We start from the raw sequence: 25,655 nt of genomic DNA, 5'->3' as shown, positions 1-25,655 counted from the left end.
GTGGTAAGAGGGAAAATACAGTACCCATTACATAAAAAGGTAATTGAGAGGCGAGAGTGTCATGAAAACATTCCAAATCTTCCATCCCGTCTTCTTTGGGAGAAAAAAATGAAGACTGCTAATACTATGCTTACACGAAGAAGAAAGTGAAGACGAAAACGACGACATTGTGCCGGCAAAGAAGTGACAGATCAAAGCTGTCGTCACACCGGTGCACCAGTGGTGCTGGGTATAGTGGATGAAGTTGTCGTCGCTTGCACAGTAGCTTCAGGAAGAGACATGGTGACAGTGGGTAGTCCATTGTCGCCGAAAGTGGCCGACATGTGCGACGTGGACCCTTCGTCGAGACGCTCTTCTCTCGCATCAACTGCCGATTCCATTTTTCTTCCCTCCGCGGATGAAGGTGGAATTGACTCGGGAGCAGGGCTTTCGCTGATAGCACTCCCATGCAATATATTGTCCCGCGGCGCCATTTCAGTCGAGACCACACTAGTTGCTGGGCTGCTTTCTCGATGGGAAGCGCCGGCTGACGACTCTGGACGCTGTGCCTTGGAGCGCTTGGTATAATCGCTCAGACTCATTTTCTTGCGGGCGATCGGACTCGGGTTCAGCGAAGCACTGACAGCTGGCGGAAATATGGAAGTCGGCGTCAAGCCTTGCGTTGTGACCGAGGGGGACTTCGCAGCCGAGCCACCAGGCTGAGAAGAATCCGTACTTGACACTGACGACAACATGGGTGCAACAGGCGCTGTGACAATGTGTCCATGTTGATGAGGCCCCGAGATCTCGGATGTCTTCTCTATTGCCTTTGGTGATTCGATCGGGGAACTCACGGGCCATGGTGGCGGGGGTGGATCCATTGGAGGATTCGAGGCCGGATTTGATTGCTTGTCTGACGGACTCGAGTGATCTTCCTTGATCACAGACGAAGGTTTCTGTGTTGATGGTCCCACATCCTTGATATCCTCGTCAGGGTCTGCGTCTTGCATGACTGTGTCATCATCACCGAATGCTGGCGACATGACAACCTTTGATTTCGACACATCCCCTCGAAGAGGCACATCAGCGTCCACGTCCTTGACCTTGTCAGATATGGGTGAAAGAGGAAGTACACCGGCAGTATCAGCTTTGTGGTTTGGACCCTCGTCCCGATCAACATCCATCATGTCATGCTTTGGTGGAGGTGGCGGTTTGCGTTTGGGTTCATCCTCCTCAGGATCAGCTTTTCGCTTGAAGTTGTTGGACGCACATCGGCGGAGGAGCCGTTGTGTAACGGAGATATATTGCTTCCGCTTTGGTGGAGTGACGAGGGGTCGTGCGGCGGCTTCATCAAGATCCATATCGCATTGTATGGCACTGTCAACGTAGACAGGTTTCGGCAAGGGCTTTGATGAAGACTTTGAGACCCCTCTCGATGAAGACTGCCCTTGCTTAGCCCCGCGTCTACCTCCAGACTGCCGTGAGACATGGGTGGAGTTCCGAGAAGAGGTTGCAGCGTCGGCGTATTTGGAAGTGGTGGGTTGACCCAGTTGCCTCTGTGAAGATGTCATTAGCAAGAGTGATTGGTGGTTGAGACAAGCATCGTGACGTACAGAAGTGGCAGCGCTGGGTGTGTTCAGATTTGATCCACCACTGTTCCGCTTTTTTCGCTGCTTGCCTTTCTCTTCCTCCTGTTTCTTGAACATCTCTTCTTCACGCATGAGCTTCTTTCGTTCGCGTTCTGATAGTTCAGGCATGACGGCAGCGGTGAGGGTACCCGGAGTGATGTCGCGGCTCGCGGAACCTTGGTATGAGCCTGAGACAGAGCGGCTGTCGGTCAGATCGTCGTCGTGTTGTTCTGCTTTCCTCGCTCCACTCTCACTTCCAGAACGGCTGGCATGATTGCTGGCGCGGCCACTGTCCTCGGGAGATATGTGGGGCGTCTTCCTCTTGCGTTTTGGTGCTTTGATTGGCGCAGGCTCGGGAGGAATGGGTATGGCCTGACCACGGCGATCGAAGAAGGCCATGGGACAGCCTTGACCCGAGCAGGCGCAAGGTCCGCAGTTGGCGAGTACATTGGATACCCATGCAGCAATCTTTTCCCGAACGTCAGGCGCCCAGGCCTGGTCACTCATGTGAGTGCGTTGAGCGTACATGGCCCTGATCCTGTCGTCGAACTCCCAGCCGATGGTGATTTCTTCACCTGGCATGATGTCTTTTGTCGCCATGAAGCAGAAATGATACGTCGTGCCTTCTGTGATGATGGTTTGCATCTCAACGTTGGGTCGACAGCTGCGACGTACGTAGCGGTATAGCGAACCCTCGTGGCGGGCATCGATGAAGATGGGCAGCTTGGGATGGAAGAAGACGAAAGGCTCGCAGTGTCGCAAGGACTCCCAGCGACCCTCGGGGTTGTCCATGTACTCGCTCTTGAAGCCTACGTGGCCCAAGAGCTCTCCGATGAAGGTGTGCTGCGTGATCTCCTCTTCGCCGGTGATGCAAGGGTATATCACAGGTTGACCAGTGCCGGAGAACTTGGTGTCGATTTTCCTTTGCATCGATACCTCGGGCTTACCGGGCATGTTCTCAAAGGGACCGTCCCATCGCTTGAAGACGTCGATCTGCTTCTGCTGGCAATCTCTTTCGACAGCTTCGGGATCTTGCAGCCACTCAGACAACGAGTTCGTAAGCTCGATACTGTTCCAGATGTTTGTGTCCGTGTTGACATGAGCGGCGAGTGACTCGTCGAGATGTAACAACTCCTGTGAGCACAGGGGCATGACAGGCCCGTACCTGGCATCGACGGCAGGAGACTTTGACGGACTGCGTTGGTGCGTCAGCGTCGAGCCGTTGCGTTTGCGTCCAGGGCCACCATTGGTCAAGGCTGTCGACGAGCGATGTGTTGTCTTGGTCTTCTTTGCGGGAGGTGGGAGGTCGCGAGGGCTGGCACTCTTGCGTTCTCGCCCATGCAAGTGGGCGTGTTTGTCCGCCGACCATCCGTTGACAGTGGGGCCGTTGAGGGACGAGTCCTTGACCTTTTTCCGCCCAGCCTTGGAGACTGGTCTCTTGTTTCCGTTTTCTCGTTGCTGTTCGTTGTACTTTTCTCTTTGCAAGGCACTCGCCCGACGAGCATCGACTTCTCGAGGCTGACAGTCGACGCAGTAGTGTGTCTGGTCCGGGCCGGGTCGATCTGATTCATTAGGGTAGTAACATTCCATGTGGTTCCATTTGTTGCACGTCTCGCATTGGATGGTGTAGCCATCGTCCCAGTTGTAGGCACAGATGCAGATGATTTCTCCGTCGTCTTCTTCCTCGACGGTGCCGTCCAAGCCGGGTGGTTCAGTGAGTCTGGGTGCATAACGGACAGGTGGAGCCAGCAAGCCAGGCAGTGAGGCTTGTTGTCGAGCGGCAAATGTACCGAGAGAGAAAGGAGGTTCTGTCATGGCCTGTCGATTTCTTCATGAAAAGGTCTGTTTGAACTCCGATGGTGAGTTACGTCGTGAAGAGTCTGCTGTGTCTGTGACGCATGACGGTGATCCTGCGCACGATAGGTGATCCGCTGGGAATAATCTACTCCATGCAGCCAACTGTCACGGCGCGAATGTTCACGAGTCTCGCCTATGTCCTCGCCTGAAGACGCGAGCTTTGGGAGGAGAGCGTGCTTGGGTCGAGAGAAACACAGAGGATCTATCGACGAAGGAAACACGAGTCTCTCTGGATTTGTAGACCGGTCGAATCGAAGACTAGAAAATCAACACGAGTCACAGGAGATCGAGTACAGATGTAGGTTGTCTGTGTTGTGGCTCAAGGACGAAAAGCGTCAAGAAGGGGGGAGGGGGTGGAGCAGACGGCAGAGGGAAGAGTGCAGCAAGTCTGGTCGTGGTCGGATGAAAAGGTGTGTAGTGGCGACGACAGTAAGCGCAAGAGTGTCGATTGATGCAGGCGACACAGACGAACAAGAGATTCGACTTCGAAATAAAGGCGACAAGTCAGTGGGTAGTGGGTGTCAAGGTTGAATCAAGATCAAGAGCAAGAGAGAGAGAACGACTTGATCCACCACACCCAAAGACTGACACGCCCTTTTGCCAAGGCAGAAGGTGGTCACGTGAACGCAAGGCATCGAATTGCAAAGGCAATGTTAGGTAGGGTACCTTAGGTTAGGTTGTGAGGGCACAAGCTCGACATGCCAGGCTCGCTGCATAGCATAGCGGCGTCCGTTGCTGGACCCTTGTGCTTGTGCTTGTGCCTAAACCATGTCAAAGGAACCAAAAAACCGTCAGGGTGGATAAGGGAGAGTGAGAGTATCAAGTATCTCGCTTTGCCGGACTGGAGCTGGCAGAGTGCTTGACAGCTTCATGTTCTTCTAAGGGGAAAAAAAGAAACCTCCCAGAGCACAAACACATCTCAGCTGGCAGGCCGACAAAAATGCACGCAATGGCAGGTGCGAAAGTGGACGAACAGAGTCGAGCGAGACGGGAGCAAAGACCTGTGGACCTGCAACGCACGCAGAGTTGGCGTGTGGCGAAATGCAGCTCCACCCCCCTTGTCTGCCTCAAACGCTAGTTTCGCACTGGACCAATCACGGCGACGGAGGCGACGACTCTGACTTCTGCGCTAGCAAGGCGCTAGTCCTAACCTGGTCTACGGCTCATCCTCGGTGCATTGATCAATCGAGGGAAAATGCGAATAGCAGGAAATGGCGCTTCAATTTATCCTCGCCCGTATGTTTTGATTGTTTCCCATCAGCATCATGGCAAGACCACCGTGATCGATTGTTGTGGTCAAACTACAAAAATGGATCGATATTTATCGGCGATGGTCATGGTCATGGCTACATTAGCACCATGGTAGAGAACTCGGATCACGCTCGCTCGAGGGGTGGCACTAAAGAACCTACTTTGCGACCAAGTTATGATTCGCTGTAGTGCGCCGGCGAATCCCCCTCTATCTCTTGATGAAGGATGGGCTCTAGTACAACACTTGACAGACGATCACGCCGCTCGGCTTCCTCTGCCTACCACTGTATATTCTTCACCTTCGGTGGTATTCCAATTTCTTATCGAGAGGAACTATCGCAGCGATGCCTGATACCAAGCCAGGCTACCTATAACACCGTTGGATAGAAATATATACCCGTCTCGCTTGGGGCATGTATGATGAAAAATAGTGGCTAGTTCCACCGGTGACAAGTCCATCCAATAATTTTATCGAACACTCAAGACCACTTTCGAAACGACTAGACCATGTTCATCAGACTGATTAGTAACTTCAAATGGACTATGTGTTAGTGGACATCAAAAAACACAAAACGTACAACAGCAGGGATTCCCACGTGGTCACCCACCGTAGTACTAATCTGCCGGTCAACTGCTTATGTCTGGCAGAGCAGACGGGATGCCCAGTTCTCAGCTGCCTGTGGTCGTACGTGAAATATCGTTGATATGTGACCAAATATATCTCTTTCGCGGACTCGATTTTGGTGGAACTGCAACCCACAAAGCATTGTCGAATCTTGGTAGGATCTTTATAGACGGCCGGTCCATGTGCGAAGATGGCAAGTGCTGAGTGTTGCCGGTTCCTATATTGGAAGCTTGGGTCTGATGATTTGCGTGACACTATCCTTGCATCTGTGCGAGTTGTCTTGAAGCAGCGTTCTTTGACACTCATTCCAGACAGGATAAATATATCCAACTTGGAACCAGGAGAGCTCGGCGGGTTGCTGCTACAATGCGATTTCCAGGGCATGGACCGGTCCTGCACTGGGACATGATGATAATGTCGCAGGGCTGCACAATTTACCTCGCCTAGTTCGCCTCGAGAATCAAATCTCTGCATCCTATCGAACACGACTGTCGATACAGAAGAGCAGTCGTGCACCCGAGTGCAATACTACAGGTAGGCGCACGGAGTAGATGATATCATTTCTTGAACAGCACGCCGAGAAGAGTGCCACCGAATACTGCCGCCATTTTGAATTATAGCAATCTCACATGTAAGGCATCATGTATGAAATACAAAGTGAAGTTCTCAGAAAAAGCAAGGGCAGGTATATACGTAGCCCGGCGCATACAACACATACCGAGTGTCATCCCCCACCACCCCCGACCTCCTTGGCCTTGGCGTCGAGATGATCACTGACGACACCAGGGAACTTTTCGCAAACGACATCAGCCAAGGGTCGTGACTTCCCTGATCTTGGGGGAAAACAGGTTGGAAGTTGTAGGCTGCGCCTCTTATGCGCCATGCTGTTGCTGCTGCGCGCGCGCCTCCTCGTGTAGGGTATGTCAGTGATGTAGTTGGTATTTTACTTTTCTAGAACAGAGAGGAATAGGTAGAGAACAATACAATATAAGAACGCACGTCCTGGTTGCTTTTTCTTGACCTTGAGTCCTTCTGTGTACAACCTATATACCCTTTGACGTTTGTGTGACTACCACATCTTGATCAACAAAAGAACTCTACTTGACGGCTCAAGCGGCACCTCGAAGGATTTCTTGACGACATTACACTGCCTCAAACGAGCTATATATCAACCACATAGGGGTATGTATTCTGCATTATCATTAGCCCACTGCACTATCAATGGAACATTTGTATCCATCTCCATATAATACCTGTTCACAAAACACTACACAACACCACCCCAGCCCATAACACGACGACCGAACCAAAACACTAATGTACCAATCCCAGCTAGCGAAAGCAAATAGTCTCTACCACGTCCGCAGCAAGAACAACAACAACAGCAAAAAGAAGCAAACCCCCACAGCTCCCTCACGACCTAATCCAACCGCGATCTATTCTCTCCGATCGTCAACAACTCTCGTCAACGACCAGGGCCAATATCTTGCTCTAGAACCAAAGGTATATCCAGAACCAGACGACAATATGGGTCTCATGTGGACCAAAGGCTGGGGCGGCAAGCACGCGGGTACGTCCATCTCTCTCTTCGTCTGATAAGCGAGCGCTTTATACTGATCCGCTCTCTGCAGGCGGCGGTGTCATCGTCGACAAGAACGGCGTCAGACGCGCGCCTTTCCGCTTCTCTCTTGGCAAATTGAACTGTTTCCGTTGAGCGATGAGCAGCTATACACGTATCGACATGCGTGGTGCTCGCAGCAGCAGCAGCGTGCGATGCGTGCAAGTGTGATTGTGAAGCGAGTTGCTCGGCTGCTATGAGTCTTTCTTTTCTTTGTTATGATATCATTACGACCTGACGAAAAAATTCGATTTGGCTGGCGATGCGGTGGATGTGTTTATCAGAGGATTGAAGATGAGCACGTCCTGTACCTTTAGTAGAGATAGCATAGTCACTCGATAGGACTCGATCCATCTTTCCGATACAACAATGTCCTAGAAGCCCGTGAAGTGATTGATGTGTCATTGCAGAAATTGCAGAACATTCAAAGATATGTTAGGGACGCTTGGTATACAGACATGATGATGCGCATGCCAGCCACTGACGCGTATCTACTATCAGACAGCCAGGTATGCAACATCGATACATACTCTGAACCAAGAAACAAAATCGTTTGTAATAACTGTCTATTCAACAAACGCCCCCGTTTCGAGCAATTCTCACATCTTGTCATGGTACAAAGGTAAAATGAGCAAGACATTCAAATATGAAAACGAAAGACTTGAGGTCAGAAGACCTAGAAACAGTAGATTAAGAAGAAGAGAAAAAACCAATAATAACAAAAAAAAAATCCGCTTCCTTTTTTCCTGTCAAAAGCCCGGTTGAATGGGGTATCTCTCGCTTTTGGGTAGAACCTTTTGATCATCTCGTTTGTGATTTGCGCCTGTGAAAATGCTTTCGTCTGCAGTCGTGAAAATGAAGATCAAAGGGAGAGGATAAAACTTCCTTTCTTCTTCGCCTTTTCTCTATCCCTGGTTTTGCTTTCTTGTTGAAGAAGCACTCTGTGTCGAGTTGTTCCACCTTCTTTCTTTCTTTTCTCTTTTTCTATTTGTCTCATCATTGAACCCTCGCTGCTATCCCATGCGAGTGGTCGTGTAAAGCAGCGGAGCATTCAGAGTCTGGAATCTAATCCTTGAACTGAACACTAGGTCCTGCACCAGTGTTGTGTGTACCGTTTGGCATTGCGGCACTACCATCGATGTCGGCTTTGGTGCCATTTACTTAGGGAGCCGCGGCGCTGTCGTCTTTCTCGCCATTGCTCGCGGCATTGGCGACTGCGTTCTCGGGAAATGAAATCTTACGGTCGAGATCAGGCACCTCCAGGCCCTGGAGGAGGTTGAAAATACCTCTCTCGTGGCGGAAATCGTTGTGGACTAGGAGCAATGTCAGTCAAAGTCTTACATATCAAAGTACATTCCAAAATCTCCGGTAAGGGATCACAGCTTACCGATGTTCACAAGATACCACGTCTGCATCATCTCGTTGAGAATGTACCTGCTCGGGCTGGTGGCATCGTAACAGGCGCTCCAGTCTTGTCCAAGACGGTAGAACTCGTCCTTCCAGGCAAGGAAAGAGACAGTCTCGACGATAGTTGGCTGGACGATTTCCTTTCCTGGGAAGACACCCCAGGTGACAGCATTCGGACCGCTGTCAGGAGCGGTGTTTGTCTTTAAATCACCAGACAAGTTGACGGCGAAATAAGTAACGTCCGGCTCGCGCTCCATGCGGGTGATGAGTTCGGCGATCAGCTCAGGGGATACGAAGACCTCTAGGTAGGCCTTCTGGTACACATAGCCGTTCTTGGGACCCCATCCAAGCACTGGGTCAGAAGACTTTGCACCGTCAACGGGAGGCTGAGAGTTGATGGTCAGGAGACCTCTGGAATTGAGGTTGACGAGGTCATCACGAAGAGGATCGGCTTCCTGAGAAATGGGTGCTTCGCTCCAAGGCAAGCACTCGACTTCACCCTTCATGTAGCTCATGAAAAGATTGGCCACATCGCGAAGACAAGTGGGCTCGCCCCAAAGCTTGCGGTTCTGCTCATTTGTACCCTTCAGACCGATGCCATATGTATCGAGCTCACCGTATGCAGGAGATCGACTGTCACCCCAACGACCATTGGGAAATTCGTCCCAGTCCTGAGTGCGGGCAATGTATGATCTGTTTCTGTTGCGCCAGAAGATGGGTCGGACGTTCTCCTCACGACGGCCCAGGCCGAGTGAAGGTCTCCAAGGCAGAGGCTTTTCCAATGGATCTTGTTGAGAGGGGGTGATTTCAAGCTCTTCTAGCACCATGCGGGTGGATTGAGCCAAGTTCATGGTGTAGAAGTGAAGGTGGTAGATGCCGTTGTCGAGCAGTTTGCGACACATATCCGCGATGAGACCTTTGCCAACCTCTCTGACTGCAGCATCATCGTTCTTGATAGGGTCCAGAGCGTCGTACCAGGCTTGTGGGACGTCGCACTTGGTCCAGTTTGCTCTTCTAATAAAAGCGGCGTGGGTGTGAATTGGCATGATACCTGGAACAATAGGCACAGTGATCCCAGCAGCGCGCACCTTCTTCACCCAGTCGAGGAAGATATCGGCATTGTAGAACATCTGTGTCACAATGAAGGTTCCGCCCAAGTCCACCTTCTCTTTCAAGTGCTCAATGAGCAAGACCGGGTCATCCTGATCGTCGCAGCCTTCGGGGTATCCAGCCACACCAATGTCGAAGTGATCGCCGTACTGCTCCTTGATGTATTTGACGAGATCCTTTGCATATCTGAAGCCACCCGTAGTTGCCTCCCACTTTTCCTTTTCACGGGGGGGGTCGCCTCTCAGGGCGAGAATGTTTGTGCAACCAGCGTTGTAAGCCTCCTTCAGAGCATCGTCGATCTTGCTCCTGGGCATATCAGTGCAAGTCAAGTGCATGCACGTTTCGAGACCGTGGACGGATTGGGCGACCTTGACCATCTCGCAGGTCAACGAGGCGTGACGACCACCAGCTCCCCATGTGATATCAATGAAGGTAGGGCCGAAGCTGTGCATGCGGTCCATGCGATCATAGAGATTCTGCACACCCTGTGCGGTCTTTGGCGGGAAGAACTCAAACGAGTACGTAGGCTTCTTCTGCTCCGCCGTCTGGGAGAGCTTCTGTGAGATATGCATGATGTAGGACTATCGAGCTGGTCTCCGCAGTACTGCAGATGCTGTGCAATGTGTTATAGAGACACTACTGGAGATCCGAGAAGAGACAGCGATGAAATGAAGATGAATGAAAATGAAATGCAATGAGATGGTCAGAATAAAATCTTTTTTCTCCTCCCACACTAAGATCACACAGAAAACAGCAACAACCCACTATCCGAAATATCTTTTACGCGCCCAACGGTCTGCGAGGATTCGCTGCATATATGGGAAGAGGAAAAGAGAGAGGGAGAAGAGAGGATCAGACTTAGATAGAGAGTCAGCGCTTATGGGAGAAGGAGATTTGACTTCGCCCGCCTGTCCGCCGTCCAGCGTCCAGCGTCCAGGCCAAAAATTAAGGTAACCGCCTCACGTCCCTTCTGTTTTCTGTTTCCACTCCACTGTTCCTTCTGTTCCATGACGCTTGACACTACAAAAAAGTTCCTGGGCTCCCCGCCAAGTCTCCGAGCACGGAGGGAAAATGCCCCTCTTGTGCCCCTCTTTTGGCTTTTGAGTCTTGAATTGTTTTTTAGATTAATTAATCAATTGACTGAAGTGGCTCTCAAGTCAGCTGTGGCAGCTCTGTGTACGCGAACGTCCGGATAATTACATGATACTGTCTGTAGCTCTGGAGCTTGCAATTCTTCAACCTGCATCCAGCACATTCACAAGTCATCAAGAATTGATTTGATCTGCACACAAACACTAGCATGGCTCACCTAGAATTAATAACCCAACTCGGTGACGAGGTAGAAGACGCCTCAGAAGGTAAATAAACAACATAAAAGAGAATAGCGGCCATCCTCACAACAGAAAAATAAGAAAACAGGAAGGTAACAGGTAAGTCACACAGAAACCTTCCTCCTCTTCTCGCAAGAGACACCCTCGTCGCAAAACCTAGGCATAATCGACGACCGCGCCCCGCTTCTCGCACTCACAATCGGCAAACGAGACCTGACCATCAGACAAGCCCCGACTGTGCTGAACTCGACGCGCGAGGGCGGGACAACCGGCGCCGTGGTATGGAAAGTGACGCCGCGCTTTGCCACATGGCTTGCTTCTCCCGATAATCTACTCTTCAGGACCTCAGTCCTGTCTCAAAACTCTACTGTGCTGGAGATCGGGGCAGGAATAGCGGGTGTCGTTCCGGCGCTGCTGGCGCCTCTGATAAAACACTACATCGCGACCGACCAGTCGTACGCTCTCAAGCTGCTGCGAGAGAACATCGTTGCAAACAGCATCACGCAAGTCGGCAGCAATAGGGCCCAGCAGAAGACTCCGCGAAGGGTCAAGGTCGAAGCTGCGCGTAACGTCGACGTCTTGCCCCTAGACTGGGAGACGGACGACGTGCAATCGCTTCTGAGATCGAATGATGCGTCGCGGAAAGGAGTTGATCTGGTCGTTGCCTGCGATTGCATCTATAATTATGCGCTGATAAAGCCGTTCGTGCAGACGTGCATGGATGTCTGTCGGATGAGGGGGAGCGATGACAATAGTGACGACAAGCCAACTGTGTGCGTCGTTGCGCAGCAGTTGAGGCAGCCTGATGTCTTTGAGGAGTGGTTGGCTGAGTTTGGTCGCGCTTTTAGGACGTGGAGGGTGCCTGATGATGTGCTGACGCCTGAATTGAGGGAGAATAGTGGATTCGTGTTGCATATGGGCATACTGAAGCGCTGAAGGGCGGAGGTGCTGTGAACATAGAGATCACGCATATCGACTAGAGCCAGGGCTGTCGGGGCTTTTATGTCAAGTACAGGGAGATTAGTAACAAGGAGGCACAAAAGTCATGGAAATGATCATATATATCTCCTTATTGTACAGTCCAATACTGTCACCGTTCGCAGTCGCTACCTGAAGCAAAGTTCAAGGACAAGATTTTTTTTGATTCAGAAGAACGGTGGTGAGAATCAATCCACACACACACACGTGTCTCCTATCCATATCACCCATCGTCAAATCTTCACAAAGTCCGCCTATGAGAGACCAAGCTCGGCATAAAAGGCCTCAGTGGAAGGCTCTCTGCCCAAGAACTGCTTGAGAGTCTCCATTTCGTCCTGACTGCCTCCCTTCTCGAGGACGGTGTGACGATAACGTCTGCCCTCCTTGCCGTTCATAGGGTCCTTCTTAAAGACACTGTGGAACATGTCCGCAGAGTAGACCTGCGAAGAGAGGTAGCCGTAGTACCCAGCATCGTAGCCGCCGATCAAGTGACCGAAAGTAGCCTGGCCATTGGCCCAGTCGTAACCCTGACCAAAGACCTCGGGTCCATCGAGCTTCGAAATGTCCTTGCGGAGCTTGTTGTAAGTCTCCGAGACGTGCAGGTTCTTGATCTGTTCGCTGTTCTCGGCTTCGTGGACGGTCATGTCGAAGATGCCAAAGTGCAACTGACGCAGGTTGAACAGCGCGTCGTTGACGTGTCTTGTGCGCACGATGGAGTCGATCAGGCTGTCCGGAAGGACTTCTGCGGGCTGTGTCTTTCCTGAGGAGTGCTCCGCCCATGATTGCTTGTACGAGTCTGACAGGTAGGAGTAGTGCTTGGACAGAGAGCGTAGCTGAGACGGAGTCCAGCACCAGTTCTCGAGCATCTGAGAGGGTGCTTCAACAAAGTCTCGGACAACACTTGTGCCGTGGAAACGGGAGAAAGTGGTGCGAGAGACAAGATCGTGAATGCCGTGACCAAGCTGCGGAAGTTAGCAGTTGAAGCGTACAAATACAGCGATGTTTATGTCAACTGACCTCGTGGAAAAGAGTAACCACCTCATCGTGCTTAAGGAGAGATGGCTTCTTTGGCGTGGGCTTGGAGAAATTGCATACAAGCGCAGTGGCAGGGTATCTCCGTTTGCCGTTCTCGTCTACGAAGCCCTTCTGGAGATTGAAGTTGGCTGCGTGGCCATACTTGCCATCCCTAGGGTGCAAATCAAGATAAAGGTAACCAACGAAGCTGCTTCCTTCACCCTCGTCGTCCCATACACTGAAGATTTGAACATCCTTGTGCCACACAGTGTCGTCGCCCTTTCCAGTCTCGGAGATGGCGTCGCGGTCTTTTCCTTCCACCTTGACAAAGACGAGTCCGAAGAGCTCCTCGAAGATTTGCATCATGCCCTTGATTGTCGTCTCCAATGGGAAATACTCGGCGATAGCCTCCTGGTCAAGCTGGAAGTCCTTCTCCAACATGAGCGTGTCGTAAAATCGATGATCCCAGAGGTAGTAGTTGCCGTCGTTTTGTGCCTCGAGTCCACGGCTCTTCATGTCCGCGGATTTGACCTCTTTCAGCTTCTTAATTTCCTCCACACCACCCGGTGCAAGCCTTTTCCTCAGAGCTCCCAAAAAGTCATCGACGGTCTTGGGAGTCTTCGCCATCTTGTCTTCGATCCTGAAAGCAGCGTGGTTGGGGTAGCCCAAGATTCTGGCAGCTTCGTCGCGTAGCTCGATGGCCTCCTTGAACAAGGGGACGTTCTTGTTGCACTTGTTCTCATTGGCAATGAAGACCTTTCGCCTGACTTCTGAATCCTTGACGTACTTGAGGGTAGGGAAAAGATCAGGATACTTGAACGTCAACCACACCTTGCCCTCGTGTTCTCCGGTTCCTTGCTTCAGGTTGCTGATAAAGTCTTTCGATGCACCTTCCAGCTCGGCGGGTGTGAACCACAAGCCTCCCTGTTCCTCGTTCAAGTTCTTCTGGAAGATGATACTGAGCTCACTCAACCTCTTCTTGATAGCCTTGAATCGATCTCTCTTGGGTCCAGCTGGTACGCCAAGACCCATACGTATATAGCCCTTGTGCTCCTTCTCCAACAGTCTCTTGCTTTCGGGATCCAAGTCTTCGTTCTTCTTGAATGCAGCATCGACGAGGCTGAAGACATCATCGCGCATGGACGCTTCAATGCTATATTCGTCCATGGCTTTCTCCGCCTCGGTGGATGCATCTCGCAATTTCACGTCATCCGACACAGCCTGGTAGAAGCCGATGATGTGCGTCTCGAGTGTCTGTTTGTTATCATCGAGGGCAATGGGCAAAAGCACATTCTTGAAGCTAGCATCTTCGGGCTTGACATCCTTCACAATGCCATCCATGAGGTCTCGAGAACGGTCCAATATACGCTTCGTGTCCGCGGCCAGTGACTCTGGCGTCGCCGTGAACCTTGGCGGTGGCTGCGGAGGCTTCTGATATTTAGAGGGCGCCATACTCATCGATGTTATGGGTCTGACTGAGGGAAGTCTGAGGGGTGAGAAATGAGAGGGAAAGAGAGAGAGACGTGATCCGATGCGTGTGAAAGCCACGGTGAGAGCTAGGATGGCAAGAGCGAGGAGGAAGAGGGATTTATAGGACCTTCTTTTGCCCCTGATTCGAGCCAGGATGATGGTGTATGTGTATTGTGGTTTCACAAGGCGGTGTGGATGAGCGGTTCATTCGTTGTGAAGATGATGTGTTACTTGTAACCTCGAATTGATGGTAAGTTGTTGATCATCTGATTGTCCTGCAATGCGGAGGATCAATCAGGATCGACCGTGCTTGAGCTAATATTCGTCATCGCCAGCGTGTATAAGAATCTCTGGTAAGGTATTTGACATCGACATGTTGGTCCACATGCAACCCGGCCATCTCGATATCTTCAGAGCCAATGTCTTCGCCTTCGACGACATCTTGAATGATAGCCTCTGTGTCACAGACGTGTTTGAGATTATTCTGATTCATCAACTATTCTTGTTCTCATGTTGTACAAGTACAGACTTTCTTACCCCACATGCAGCTTTACTGTAGACCAAGCTGGCCGGACCGGGGTTATCTTGTACCTGCAGCATACCATATCAACTCATCCTGCATGCAACAGAGGATTTATGATAATGCAGAACACGTCTCACTTCGATCACTTCTACATGTTGTTGACCAGCCAAATCAATCGTTGGTCTGTCTCAGGACGGTATCAAGCTGACAAGCCTCCGATGTCGCGCGGGAGTCTAGCCACCCTGATGTACCATATTGCCCTTACAACCATGCACTGCGAGTTGACGCTCAGCTAGACCATGTGTACGATGGGTTGTGCAATTGAAAAGTTATCAATAGATGGATAGTGCAAGACTCGACGAGTCTTCATTGTAACTCCAACGAGCACAAGTGAAGGTAGTCTCTTTCCATGACCTGTCCTGGTGTTGTCGGAAGGATAAAGTGATAAAATGGCGACTCAGGAGCCCAGATGTAAGACTTTGATACTCTACACCGCCATCCTTGACCACGCATGTATTCCGACGTGAGTCCTGAGACACGCAACAGGGGTATCGTACACCTGCGTTCATACTTGGCCTCATGCATATAAGTGCATCTCTTGCAAGCTGTTCACGATGTTTCATTGATACTAGAGTTGGTCCCCTGGGTTTTCGGGGGCGTTGTCGCAAATACAAGTGATCATAGGAAGGTGGAAATGCAGCGGGTATCATAAATTCATGTATTCTCCCTTTTACCTCCAATAGAGCTACGGTTAAAAATAAGTGAAGCCAAAGCCACATCTAGGCAGCATGATCCATGCGGTCAAATGTTACGTTACCGAATCGACCGAATAGACAACAGGAAGCTTTTCACAGCCCCTACAGACCCTACATGTCTCTGTGGGTTCTGTCTAGTAGATAACACTTTTTGTTAAATCCATATCTTGCTGCAAAACAACCTCATCGGCAAAGAGCGCGGCACAAGAAAGGTAAATAGTATGCCAGATCACATGTCGCGGAACTCGCGGTTGCACTGTGCATCCTCCCACTCAAGGTCCGGTTGGAACTCGCAATACAACGCCTCAGGGTCGCTTGATGTCTCGAACGTGAACCTGGCGGATTCATCGGGAACATAGACCTTAGGAATCCCATTAGCGGCAGCTGCCTCGATGGCAAGCTGGATCTGACAACTGCGCTCCATGAGCGTGAATAGATATGCGGCTTCGTCGACTGTTGATCCGAGGGTGAGAAGACCGTGATTTCTTAGGATTAAGCCTTTTCCTTTGGGGCCCATAGCGGCAGCCAGTCTGTCGCCTTCGGCTTGTGTGAAGACAACACCACCGAACTCGGTGTATACAGACTGAGCATCACCGTAGAAGTATGTTACGTCCTGGTTCAGCATCTCAAGTGGCTTGGCAAAGGCTGACCATGCCTTGCCATATGGCGAATGAGTGTGACAAGCAGCGTTGGCGTCGGGGCGTGCCTTGTGCAGAGCACTGTGAATAAGGAAACCAGCAGCGTTGGCCGGACGGCTCATGTTGCCGCCAATGGCGTTACCCTCATAGTCGACAAGAATCATGTCAGAGGCCTTGAGCAGACCAAAGTGTTTGCCTAGTGGGTTCGTCCAGAAAGTGTGGATGTTCTCGGGGTCACGAAGTGAAATGTGGCCGGCCATGCCCTCGGTGTATCCCTTTCGCGCGAACACACGGAAGGCGCCTGCCATGTGGTTGAGCATATCACGGCGCTGGGCATCGAAAGATACATATTTGGGAATGCCCGGTAGTGTAACTCCTTGGCAGATGAGTTCGAGTGCAGTCTTTGTCTTGTCTAGTTCTTGTGCAGCCCCTTGTTTGGCTGTTTTGGCAGCCAGTACTGGGTTAGTGGGCTCAAGAGCGACTGATTCGACTGCTGAAGGCGCCATTGGGAAGATCGTATGCGTAATTTGCAGAGATATGGATGAGGGAGGAAATGATGATAGCGAGACTTCAATAAAGCTGTCTGAAAACAGTTAAAGAAGATCTCGAGACTTAGCTTCACGAAAGATATTATAATCAGGTGGCGACGGAATAGTACTTCTGAACATATTCGTGCTGTCGCCCTCCGCTTTCCTATTCGGAAGTTGTTCGTTGCTCGCTTTGGCCTATCGCTGCACGACGTCTGACAGGGTCTCCATAAACATCGTTTATGCCGTTATCTACGCCAAGCCTGGAATCATAACCGGGCCGGTCTAGAAAGGTACAGGTATATTAGACTTATCACTCCATTACAAGCACATTATCAATTCTACCGCATGTATCCATGGCCAACATTCAGTGATGCTATCTGCAAGACAGTCTGCCAAACCCAACCTGGTTCCGCAATTCGTCGTTCTATCTGGTCTACCACGCCGGCCTTCCAATCGCGTGATCCGCCAGTCGATATCATTCACCATTACATGACACAGCAGCAGTTCACACATCATCGTCAACTGATTGTTCCCGTATAAGCTCAAAATGCAACTTATGTGATCAATTCAGTGATCAAGGCCGCTTGATTCAGAGTTGGAATGTCGTACTGTGTCCGCAGATACACAGAACGAGCAGTCCATCTGTGTAGTTCCTTGCAGTACTGCAAGTAGTCTGCGTGTCGGCGGATGCTTTGACATCGTCAAAAAGTATATAGAAACTAGATGGTCTTCAAGTGCTTGATCATAGCTCGTCTCTCTCGTGACGATCGTATGGCTCTCCCATAGCTCCTGCCGGCCAAGCCTTGAAGAAATCCATAATAATAGAGGTGCCGTCAAACGGTGTTGGACCGTATCGTTGATACTAGACCTGATCAGTTCTGAGTGAATGCAGTGGTTGAGCTTACTCACATCGTTGTCCATGGACCAAGAGTTAGCTACGCCGTGTCCCCAGCCTTTCACCTTGTATAGCTGCACAACATCCCTCCCATACCTCTGTCCACTCCACTTCGTCCATTCCACCCTCCCATCATGCAAACTCATGACTTTCGGTCTGTCGATATCGCAACCATTTCTCCCTGCCCAGCCCTTCATCCTTTGCTCTACAGGATATGTCTCGCCGTCTGGTGTGTCCTTGCCACCGATGTCAATGACAGGATCCTTGGTGCCGAAGAACCAAAGCATGGGCGTTGCTTTGCCTATAGCCGAGGGGCAAGTAGAGAAAAGGGGTTCACGAAGGGCTACATCTTTGTACACCGCTGGAGAGGTTGCAGCGAAAGAAGCAAATCGTTGAGAGGTAGAGGGATCGCATGCAAGCAGATCGACAAGTCCGCCACCATTAGAGAATCCGTAGGCATGAATTCGAGCCGTGTCGACGCAGAGATTCTCAAGTAAATGGTCGAGCAGATCAACCACCATTTGCACGTCGTCAATCTCCGACGTGAGAGGTGCAGTCGGATCGCCTGTCCATTGAGCCTGAAGTAGTGTGAGCATGACCTGTCATTTGTCCCAGGAATAGAGCGATGTGATTAAGCACTAGTGATAATGGTCAAGGAATACTTATTATGATGCTCCGCTAGTATCAAAACACCCACCCGGTATGTGTACACATCATGAGAGGGTAGGAATGGGAAATAGATGCATTCGTCTACATTCACTCCATGCAGATATGAAATCAAAAAAAGTGAGCCGACTTACATTGACGCCCTCCGGATATACTACGACCGCGTCTTCGACGAATTCTGGATTTGACAGCTGTGTTTGATACTCGAAGTCTTTTGGTGTCTGATGCTTCCCATGGAACGCAAGTATCAATGGCACAGGAACGCCATGTCTGTAAGCTCGAGGCACATTCAGCAACACGTGACGCTCGCCTCCTCCCTGGCTTGAGTTGAAGCTGAAGTGGTAAGATGGCGAGCCAGGCTTCAAAGGTGGCTGATCGTAGTTGGTGCATCCATCACTGGGTGATGCTGCACAGAGCCCGACCAGACAAGAGACCAAGACAGCGAACTGAATGTCCTTGATGAAGAGGCAGGATCTTGACACCATGACGGCAGAAATGGCTGCGTTCGAAGTATCAAGACTGATGTCGGAGAGAAGGACGGGCTTTGGCGGAGGTGCGTCTCGGCAGTGTAGAATCCATGACCTTTGGGTAAAAGATAGCTCCACTGCCCCAAATTTCTCCACAATCAGCAAGAACTCTAAGCAATTCTAAGCGAAAATCAACTTAGTGTCCGACTTTAATGCTTGATTGTGCCAGTACTGAGCAACGAACACATTGCTGATCGATAATTTCCATTCCATTTCGACGGAGATACCACCTCAGTGTAGATATGAGGCTGACTAGCACTTTTCACAGCACATAAGTGCTGTACATTTACTGCTTGCAACAAATTGAGGCAGGCGCAGACGATCTGAGGAGCTGGCTTATCTTGTACACACCCGTGGACTTTAGTAGCACCGGCAATAATGGACTGCCGGGAATTGATCCTGATTCAACATATCAATGCATTTCAGACTACAGTATATTTGCGGCAACTAGTTCTATTCTGATGCGATTGAAAGATTATGCTGCACAGATGTGCCTCTTGATAAGGCAAGGACATGACTAGATATTGCGTGCTTCTCCGATTGCACCCGACGTCATCAACAATAGTGTCGCCCACCTGCCCCACCACCTCCGCTCACCCCACCATTTGTTTCAAGCATCAAGCTGGAGTTTCGAGCAAAGAAGTAACCTGCTTGACACTTCTATTCGCCTGTTCGTGTTTACTCTTCACTGTCGTATACAACCACAGCATCTGAGCAGCTCCATCTCCATTGCAACCGTAAACATGGCTCTCGCTCCCAAGTTTGCCGGACAGAAGTTCGCTGCTAGCGGCTTCAAGAGTGTTCATACTCTCGAGCTTTGTGGGTGAATCGCAAGACATGTACAAGTAGTACAGGTAGTACAAGTGCGCTGACATAACATCACAGATCTTGACTATGTTTGCCCTGTAAGCTTTCAGTGTTCTTATCTTGGAAGAATAGGCTCAAGCTTACGTGCTGCCAGTTCTCCAAGAAGATGTTCAATACGGTCTACAAATCCGTCTATCCCCTGGTCGAGAAAAAGTATTCCAACAAGGTTGAATTCATCTTCCGCCAGCAAGTCCAGCCATGGCACCCATCTTCCACCTTGGTGCACGAGGCAGGTGTTGCGGTCCTCAAGACGGATCCGAGCAAGTATTGGGAGTTCAGCGCTGCACTTTTCGACAAGCAGACCGATTACTTTGATGTCAATGTCGTCAACGAGACCAGAAACGCCACTTACAAACGCCTTGCCAAGCTCGCAGCCTCGGTGGGATTAGATGAGAGCAAGATCTACGAGTTGCTCGAGATCCCTGATAAGGCTGCCGACGACGGCAGTCTGAACATTGGTAACAAGGTCACTAACGACTTCAAATTACTTGTCAAGGTAGGAAATTGTTCTGTTACACAGATATCGATATGTGCTGATGGTCTCGCAGCAAGGTCGCTTGGTCGGCATCCATGTCTCGCCTACTGTGCTTTTTGATGGTTTAGTCGAGAACGGCATCTCAAGTAGCTTCACAGCTGAGCAATGGGATGAATGGCTGCAGAAGAATGTTTCTTGACTTCCTGCCAGGTTATGATGAAAGCTTTATGATTACAAACCCAAGTAGACTAGCTTTGACAGCGTCCAAAATCAACCGAAATGCGTCGTTGGCCTTTCGAGCTTCTCCCAGCCACCGTACTCCTGAATTGCAATGTCCACTTTCTCATTGTAGAAGCAGCACATTCCAGCAACCGCAGAACACTCTATAGTAGGGCGGTTATAGAACCACACAACATCCTTGTATTCAACGCCACTGATGACGACGTTGTAGTACTCAGCCTCACCTTTGTAGGGACATTGGGTGCGCGTCTTGCTGGGTCGCAGGACAGACACATCGATTGCGGTAAGAGGCATGTAGAAGCGCACGGGCAGACCGGTCTCGTAGAGATGCATGGAGGTGCTAGTCTCGGCAACGATACGTCCGGAAATGGAGACCTTGATGGGTCTGGTAGAGGTCAGAATGTCGATGCGCTTGAAGGGGTCCTTGGGATGCACGAAGATGGGCGTGTCTTCTTCGAGCCATTGATCTGTAGGTAGTAGTATACACGTCAGTTGTCTTTCTCACATGACAGCTTTTCCATCTGCCTTGTCAATGTGGCACTGACCGACTGCATCGAAATTGACCTTGACCATATCCCTCAGAGCCTCCCCCGGGCCCTCTAAATCGTCGACGAAGTGGATAATGCTGTTCCGAATAGCGTCATAGTCCCTCGAACCACTACCAGCGGGTCTCACGAGGATCTCCCACATGATCGCTATCTTGCGACCTTTGGCATCCTTGATGGCATCGCCGAGCTTGAACTGGGTTTCGAAACCTTGCGGCTCGAAGAATGCCTTTGAAGGCAGATAGAGCTGCGGGTAGTAGTCATGTTCCCAGACGAAGAGAGCGCCCGAGGTGCCTAGAGTGTCTGCGAGACAGGCTCCCTTGTACAGCAGACGGACTCGCCGTGGAGTCGGCAGGGTCCGCACTGGACCCTCTCTAGCGAGTCGGACTGCGAGCTCTTTGAGGCTTCGATAAGGACATTGTTAGAACCTGATGGAACAATGGTTACACAACTTGTAGATATTGGCTTACTCTTTTGGATCTGGTGGAGCCATCTGGGTCTATGATGATTGAATGGACACTTGCAGAGCTGCTGGGATTGCTGTTCTTCTCACTACTTAGACTGTTGCAGGTTGGCACTCACTGAAGAATCGATTCATCCGAGACTTGCTGTCTACATATCCTGTGGCTGCTAATTTGTCATCTCCTGGAAGTAATACTCTAGGGGTACTCTAGTACAATAAGCACAAAGCATCATCATCATCATCATCATCATCATCATCATCTCGCACATAGCGGGGGCAAGATATAGTGCCTTGTGTACCTTAGGTAATTGTGACTTTTACTTGGTGACGTTCGGGGATGGTTTTTCCGCTTCCGACTTCGACATCAATCCATGATTATCTTATGTCACAATCACTTGCCTTTTGGTCTTCTGACAGCATCACTATAAGATATCTTCAAAGACGAGAAAGACACAAGCTCGAAAATGTCAACAGCAACAACGACAGCAGACCCCGGGTCCTCCTCTGCAGCAGCAGCAGCGCAATCCACAACTCACACCTACCACTGCATCTGCACGCAACTCGTCTTCGCAACAACCACATGGCTCAACCGCCTCCCGACCCGAGCATCCACAGACAAATCACACATCTGCACGCTCGCCAGCACCTCTGAGACGGAAGACGAAAAGTCCACAAGCCCCCACTACGCAACATTGACAAACACGACCCTCGACGCAAACCCCACCGTGATCCGTCTAGACGACGGCTTCGAAAAGCGCTATTTCGAGACTTGCGCGCGGTGCGACTTGATCGTTGGGTATCATCTTGATAAGTCGCAGTATGAGGGCTCGAAGACGGACAAGGGGTGCAGAGACGACGTGGTCTATTTGATTCCCGGGGGCTTGATGACCACGGACGAGATGAAGAGTGGGAAGAAGATGGATGCCGACATTGGCAAGGTTGCGGCCATGACTTGATGGACGACGGCCTTGCGGACCATTATCTTTTTATGAGCATCGCCGTCTTGTGTGAAATTCGGGGGGTCCAATCTCCTCCCGAGGTGCGAGAGCTGCGCCACTAGCTAGGACAAGCGGCATTATGCAGGCCACACACGCTGTGCAGAGATCTATGAATCATCGGACGAACGTCCAGCTCAAGCCAGATCTTAGAGCTGGATCCACCACCATTCACCACTGCAGTGATACCGAGCCGCAACCACGGCAGCAACAGGACAAAGTCACGGGACCCACAGAGTCGACGTCTCCTCTCGTCCAGTGACTTGACACTACATCACCAAGCCACAGCTGAGAATGTCGTGTTACAAGCATTACTCGCGGTGTGCCGTCTCCGCGCTTTTAGGAGAGCGAACACACACATAGCGCAGCTGATGTCTCCAACAAACCTGATGGGAACGCCCTTTTAGCCGAAGAAGTTTGCATCGTCCGTCATCTACGGTGTGGAGAAAAGCAAGGGACTCGTGTGAGCTTCAGAAGACATTTAGACATTTGCCCAATATTTGGCGTGACGCTATATATGTATAAACTACCGAAAAAGAAGAAAGAGGAGAAGAAGAAAATCGTGAATCCATCATCATTACCAGTTCTTGCGCAGCCGCCGAGGCGTCCATCCATCTAATTGACGACCCCAAAAAATAGAGCCCAAAAAGAGAGAAGCAGCAGCCCAAAGAAAAGGTTCCAAGCTCTATTGGGCATCAGCAGCAACAGGAGCCACAACCCCCGAACGCGGCACATCAAGCGCATACCCATACGAGCTAGAGACCGAATACGCCACGCCCGCACCATCATACTGCCCGACATCAGTCGCATACTTCCGATCCCAAGCTTTGGAGAAAAAATAGCACGTCGTGCCCTGCGCGACATTATCCTTGGTCACGACGAAGGCGTTGAAGAAGTTACACGCCGTGTATGTGGCTGCGCCTGACGCGGCCGCGGCTTCTTTGTTGTACGCTGTTGTTGCCTGGCATGCTGCGGCGCAGCGTGCTGGTTCGAAAGTCCCCGGCCAGTTGCGCTGGCCTATGTAGGTGCTGCTTTCTGCAGCAGCCGTTGCTGGAGGATGAGGTTCCTGGATGGCGCCGCCGAGCGCGAAAGGGCCTCTGAAGTCAGGCTGGGGCGCCGGCGCAGCATTCTTGACGTAGCCGTTTGAGCCGCGCACAGCGGAGTGGAAAGAAGTGCCGTTTGCGTCGATGGGCCCATAGATTCTGCCCGTCATCGTCGCAGTCGCGGACGTGATCTCGAAGCCCCATAGCGAGCAGCGGTAGTTGAAGACTGCGGGCGGGTTCGGGCATCCGGCGCCTGTGTCAACCGACGGCGATCGCTCAATGTACATGTTGAAGGCTGTGCAACCAACCGCGGCATCGCAGGCTCGCTGGCATGCTACGGTGTTGTAGTGCTCGTAGGTCACGACGCCCATGAAGCCCGGTTGCTCGACGCTGCCGTTGAGGTTCTGGAACACACGGCTGTAGCCTGGGGGGGCGTCGAGTTGGTCGAGAGCTTGCTGTAGACGGGGTTGTCTAGGAATGCCTGTGCGGTGTCGGGAGATGTCTTGGGTGCGTGTCTGTCTGTATGTTAATGGTTTTCGTTCCCTGATGGTTTGCTTGTTCACTTACCCCTGCTCGTAGCCTACGCAGCTGCCTGTGCGGCCAAGTACTCCAAGTCTTTCCAGCATCTCGCGTCTCCCTGACGTCTCGTGTCGGCCTATCGGATCCACGGGGACCTGGTTTGTGATTTTCTTGTCGAGCGAGCTGCTGTCGTCATAGGGAAACACCTGCTTGATGTCCGTCGGTGTCGGACCTTGTCTTTGCGTGGCCACAGATTTAGTGGCGGTCGAATCAGTATACTGCGGTGCAGCAGCGACCAACCCGGTCACCACTGATAGAAGATAAAGAAAGTGCATCGCTCGTTTTGTCTGTCTGATTGGAATGATCGTAGTAGTAGTAGTAGTAGTAGTAGTAGTAGTAGTAGTAGTAGTAGTAGTGTTCTTCAAAAAAGAATGTCACAAGCGAAAGAGCCTCCCGCTTTGTATTGTTTTATCGCACTTTTTTTCTTTGTATCAAAAGAGCGGATTGTAGAATGAATGACTTTGAATTATAGTGAGTAGCAAAAACATACCAAGGATATGAAACAGCAGAACAGCATACAGGAGCAACTCGATATATACACATGGCAGCCATTGCATGCACGCGGTGGCGCTCATAGTCCCTCTTTTCTTGCTAACCTACCTCTCCACGCGTGAGGGAAATGAGGTCCGCCGTTATACTGTCGATCAAGCGGGCCAGGCTTGAGCGTAAAAGCGTGTCAAGGGGAGGCATAGCAAGAAACAGAGGAAAACAAGGTTATCAGACGCGTCGGGCGAGCGAGCTGGTAATAACGTCTCTCGAACAGGAGGCGCGTAACGGTTTGCTGATACGAACGACAAGAAAAGGTTTAATCTGAAGTTCAGAACTGTACTGCCTGACGCATCATCACATAGCTAGCAGACCTCGAGACGAATAGAAGCGTTTTCGCCAGGTCTTGACGTCTACGAGAACTTGGTGGCTTGCATGAACACAGAGCATTAAGATGAAGTATACAACGTCTGCGCAGGAGAGGTGGTGGTGGTGGTAGGGTAGGGGGAGTGCGAGCCATACAGACAGGCATGAGCAAAGCTGTGAGGAACGGCCCCTGAAGCAAACAAGCGAGTAAGGTCGACGGTGCACGGACGCTTCTAAGCGGTTGTGTCGACTCATCCTCCCCAAATCCTCCATAGAGAGCGAGTGCTGCCTGGCCGCCATGGCAAGCCCACCCAGATCGAACATGTTTCCTTCTTTAGCTGTGGGCAGGGCCCCTCTGCTGCTGATGCATTGCTCAAACATGCATCCGAGGGTGCAAAAGTAGAAGCGGGTCAAAAATTCAGCCGAATGGCGAATCTTTCGCGTCCGCAGACTTCAAAGACCATGGCAGCACGGTTCTCCCGAACGTTGTCCCATCCTCTCGTCCATGACGAGAAGAAACGCGTCGCGGCTCGTACACAAGCGACTGTACGGCAAGAGAGATCCGATCGTTACAAGTGGGTCACGCCGGCTCTCAGCGTTGACCAAGAAGGATGCGGGATGCGAATGGGCCGGCTGGCCATGGGGTGACGCGATGCAGAGTCATCATGTTCTTGACGCTTTTGAGAAGGCTAGATGGGATCGCGAGCAGTTTTGCTGTCTGCTCATTAGTCTTCGTGTTGTGTATGAGCTGAAACGAATGCATGGTTGTTATAGAACTTCAAGTTTAGCACACG

At 51.0% G+C, this 25,655-nt stretch overlaps 10 protein-coding genes across 12 annotated transcripts; 4 read left to right on the top strand and 6 right to left on the bottom strand.

Moving 5' to 3' along the window:
* Nucleotides 1-203: 203 nt before the first annotated feature.
* AAFC00_002487 (uncharacterized protein) lies at nt 204-3,422 on the bottom strand (the record flags this gene model as incomplete). The annotated part of the gene is made up of 2 exons (XM_069341808.1): nt 204-1,535; nt 1,593-3,422. 2 exons carry the CDS (start codon nt 3,420-3,422, stop codon nt 204-206), a joined length of 3,162 nt encoding a protein of 1,053 aa, XP_069198316.1.
* Nucleotides 3,423-6,657: 3,235 nt separating this feature from the next.
* Nucleotides 6,658-7,054, top strand: AAFC00_002486 (uncharacterized protein; the record flags this gene model as incomplete). 2 transcript variants are annotated; one of them, XM_069348020.1, is made up of 2 exons in its annotated part: nt 6,658-6,910; nt 6,972-7,054. In XM_069348020.1, 2 exons carry the CDS (start codon nt 6,658-6,660, stop codon nt 7,052-7,054), a joined length of 336 nt encoding a protein of 111 aa, XP_069198314.1. The 2 variants fall into 2 exon arrangements, with proteins under 2 accessions (XP_069198314.1, XP_069198315.1); XM_069341807.1 differs by having other exon boundaries at nt 6,868-6,910.
* A 1,065-nt stretch (nt 7,055-8,119) lies between these two features.
* Nucleotides 8,120-10,047, bottom strand: AAFC00_002485 (uncharacterized protein; the record flags this gene model as incomplete). Its single annotated transcript, XM_069341806.1, has 2 exons — nt 8,120-8,271; nt 8,346-10,047. The coding sequence occupies 2 exons, from the start codon at nt 10,045-10,047 to the stop codon at nt 8,120-8,122; spliced, it is 1,854 nt and encodes a 617-aa protein (XP_069198313.1).
* A 728-nt stretch (nt 10,048-10,775) lies between these two features.
* On the top strand, nt 10,776-11,742 carry AAFC00_002484 (uncharacterized protein; the record flags this gene model as incomplete). The annotated part of the gene is made up of 2 exons (XM_069341805.1): nt 10,776-10,833; nt 10,919-11,742. 2 exons carry the CDS (start codon nt 10,776-10,778, stop codon nt 11,740-11,742), a joined length of 882 nt encoding a protein of 293 aa, XP_069198312.1.
* Nucleotides 11,743-12,038: 296 nt separating this feature from the next.
* AAFC00_002483 (uncharacterized protein) lies at nt 12,039-14,256 on the bottom strand (the record flags this gene model as incomplete). Of its 2 annotated transcripts, none has more annotated exons than XM_069341804.1 (2): nt 12,039-12,746; nt 12,802-14,256. In XM_069341804.1, the coding sequence occupies 2 exons, from the start codon at nt 14,254-14,256 to the stop codon at nt 12,039-12,041; spliced, it is 2,163 nt and encodes a 720-aa protein (XP_069198310.1). The 2 variants fall into 2 exon arrangements, with proteins under 2 accessions (XP_069198310.1, XP_069198311.1); XM_069341803.1 differs by having other exon boundaries at nt 12,802-14,250.
* Nucleotides 14,257-15,775: 1,519 nt separating this feature from the next.
* On the bottom strand, nt 15,776-16,690 carry AAFC00_002482 (uncharacterized protein; the record flags this gene model as incomplete). The annotated part of the gene is made up of 1 exon (XM_069341802.1): nt 15,776-16,690. One exon carries the CDS (start codon nt 16,688-16,690, stop codon nt 15,776-15,778), a length of 915 nt encoding a protein of 304 aa, XP_069198309.1.
* A 766-nt stretch (nt 16,691-17,456) lies between these two features.
* On the bottom strand, nt 17,457-18,760 carry AAFC00_002481 (uncharacterized protein; the record flags this gene model as incomplete). The annotated part of the gene is made up of 3 exons (XM_069341800.1): nt 17,457-17,576; nt 17,624-18,187; nt 18,410-18,760. 3 exons carry the CDS (start codon nt 18,758-18,760, stop codon nt 17,457-17,459), a joined length of 1,035 nt encoding a protein of 344 aa, XP_069198308.1.
* Nucleotides 18,761-19,545: 785 nt separating this feature from the next.
* On the top strand, nt 19,546-20,343 carry AAFC00_002480 (uncharacterized protein; the record flags this gene model as incomplete). Its single annotated transcript, XM_069341799.1, has 4 exons — nt 19,546-19,621; nt 19,688-19,707; nt 19,764-20,165; nt 20,218-20,343. 4 exons carry the CDS (start codon nt 19,546-19,548, stop codon nt 20,341-20,343), a joined length of 624 nt encoding a protein of 207 aa, XP_069198307.1.
* Nucleotides 20,344-20,414: 71 nt separating this feature from the next.
* On the bottom strand, nt 20,415-21,422 carry AAFC00_002479 (uncharacterized protein; the record flags this gene model as incomplete). Its single annotated transcript, XM_069341798.1, has 3 exons — nt 20,415-20,851; nt 20,930-21,333; nt 21,400-21,422. 3 exons carry the CDS (start codon nt 21,420-21,422, stop codon nt 20,415-20,417), a joined length of 864 nt encoding a protein of 287 aa, XP_069198306.1.
* Nucleotides 21,423-21,856: 434 nt separating this feature from the next.
* On the top strand, nt 21,857-22,348 carry AAFC00_002478 (uncharacterized protein; the record flags this gene model as incomplete). The annotated part of the gene is made up of 1 exon (XM_069341797.1): nt 21,857-22,348. The coding sequence occupies one exon, from the start codon at nt 21,857-21,859 to the stop codon at nt 22,346-22,348; it is 492 nt and encodes a 163-aa protein (XP_069198305.1).
* Nucleotides 22,349-25,655: the final 3,307 nt, after the last annotated feature.

The sequence above is a fragment of the Neodothiora populina genome (genome assembly GCF_041146345.1).
Source record: "Neodothiora populina strain CPC 39397 chromosome Unknown canker_contig_15, whole genome shotgun sequence".
Taxonomy (NCBI): domain Eukaryota; kingdom Fungi; phylum Ascomycota; class Dothideomycetes; order Dothideales; family Dothioraceae; genus Neodothiora; species Neodothiora populina.
This window is presented reverse-complemented; position numbering and strand designations above follow the sequence as displayed.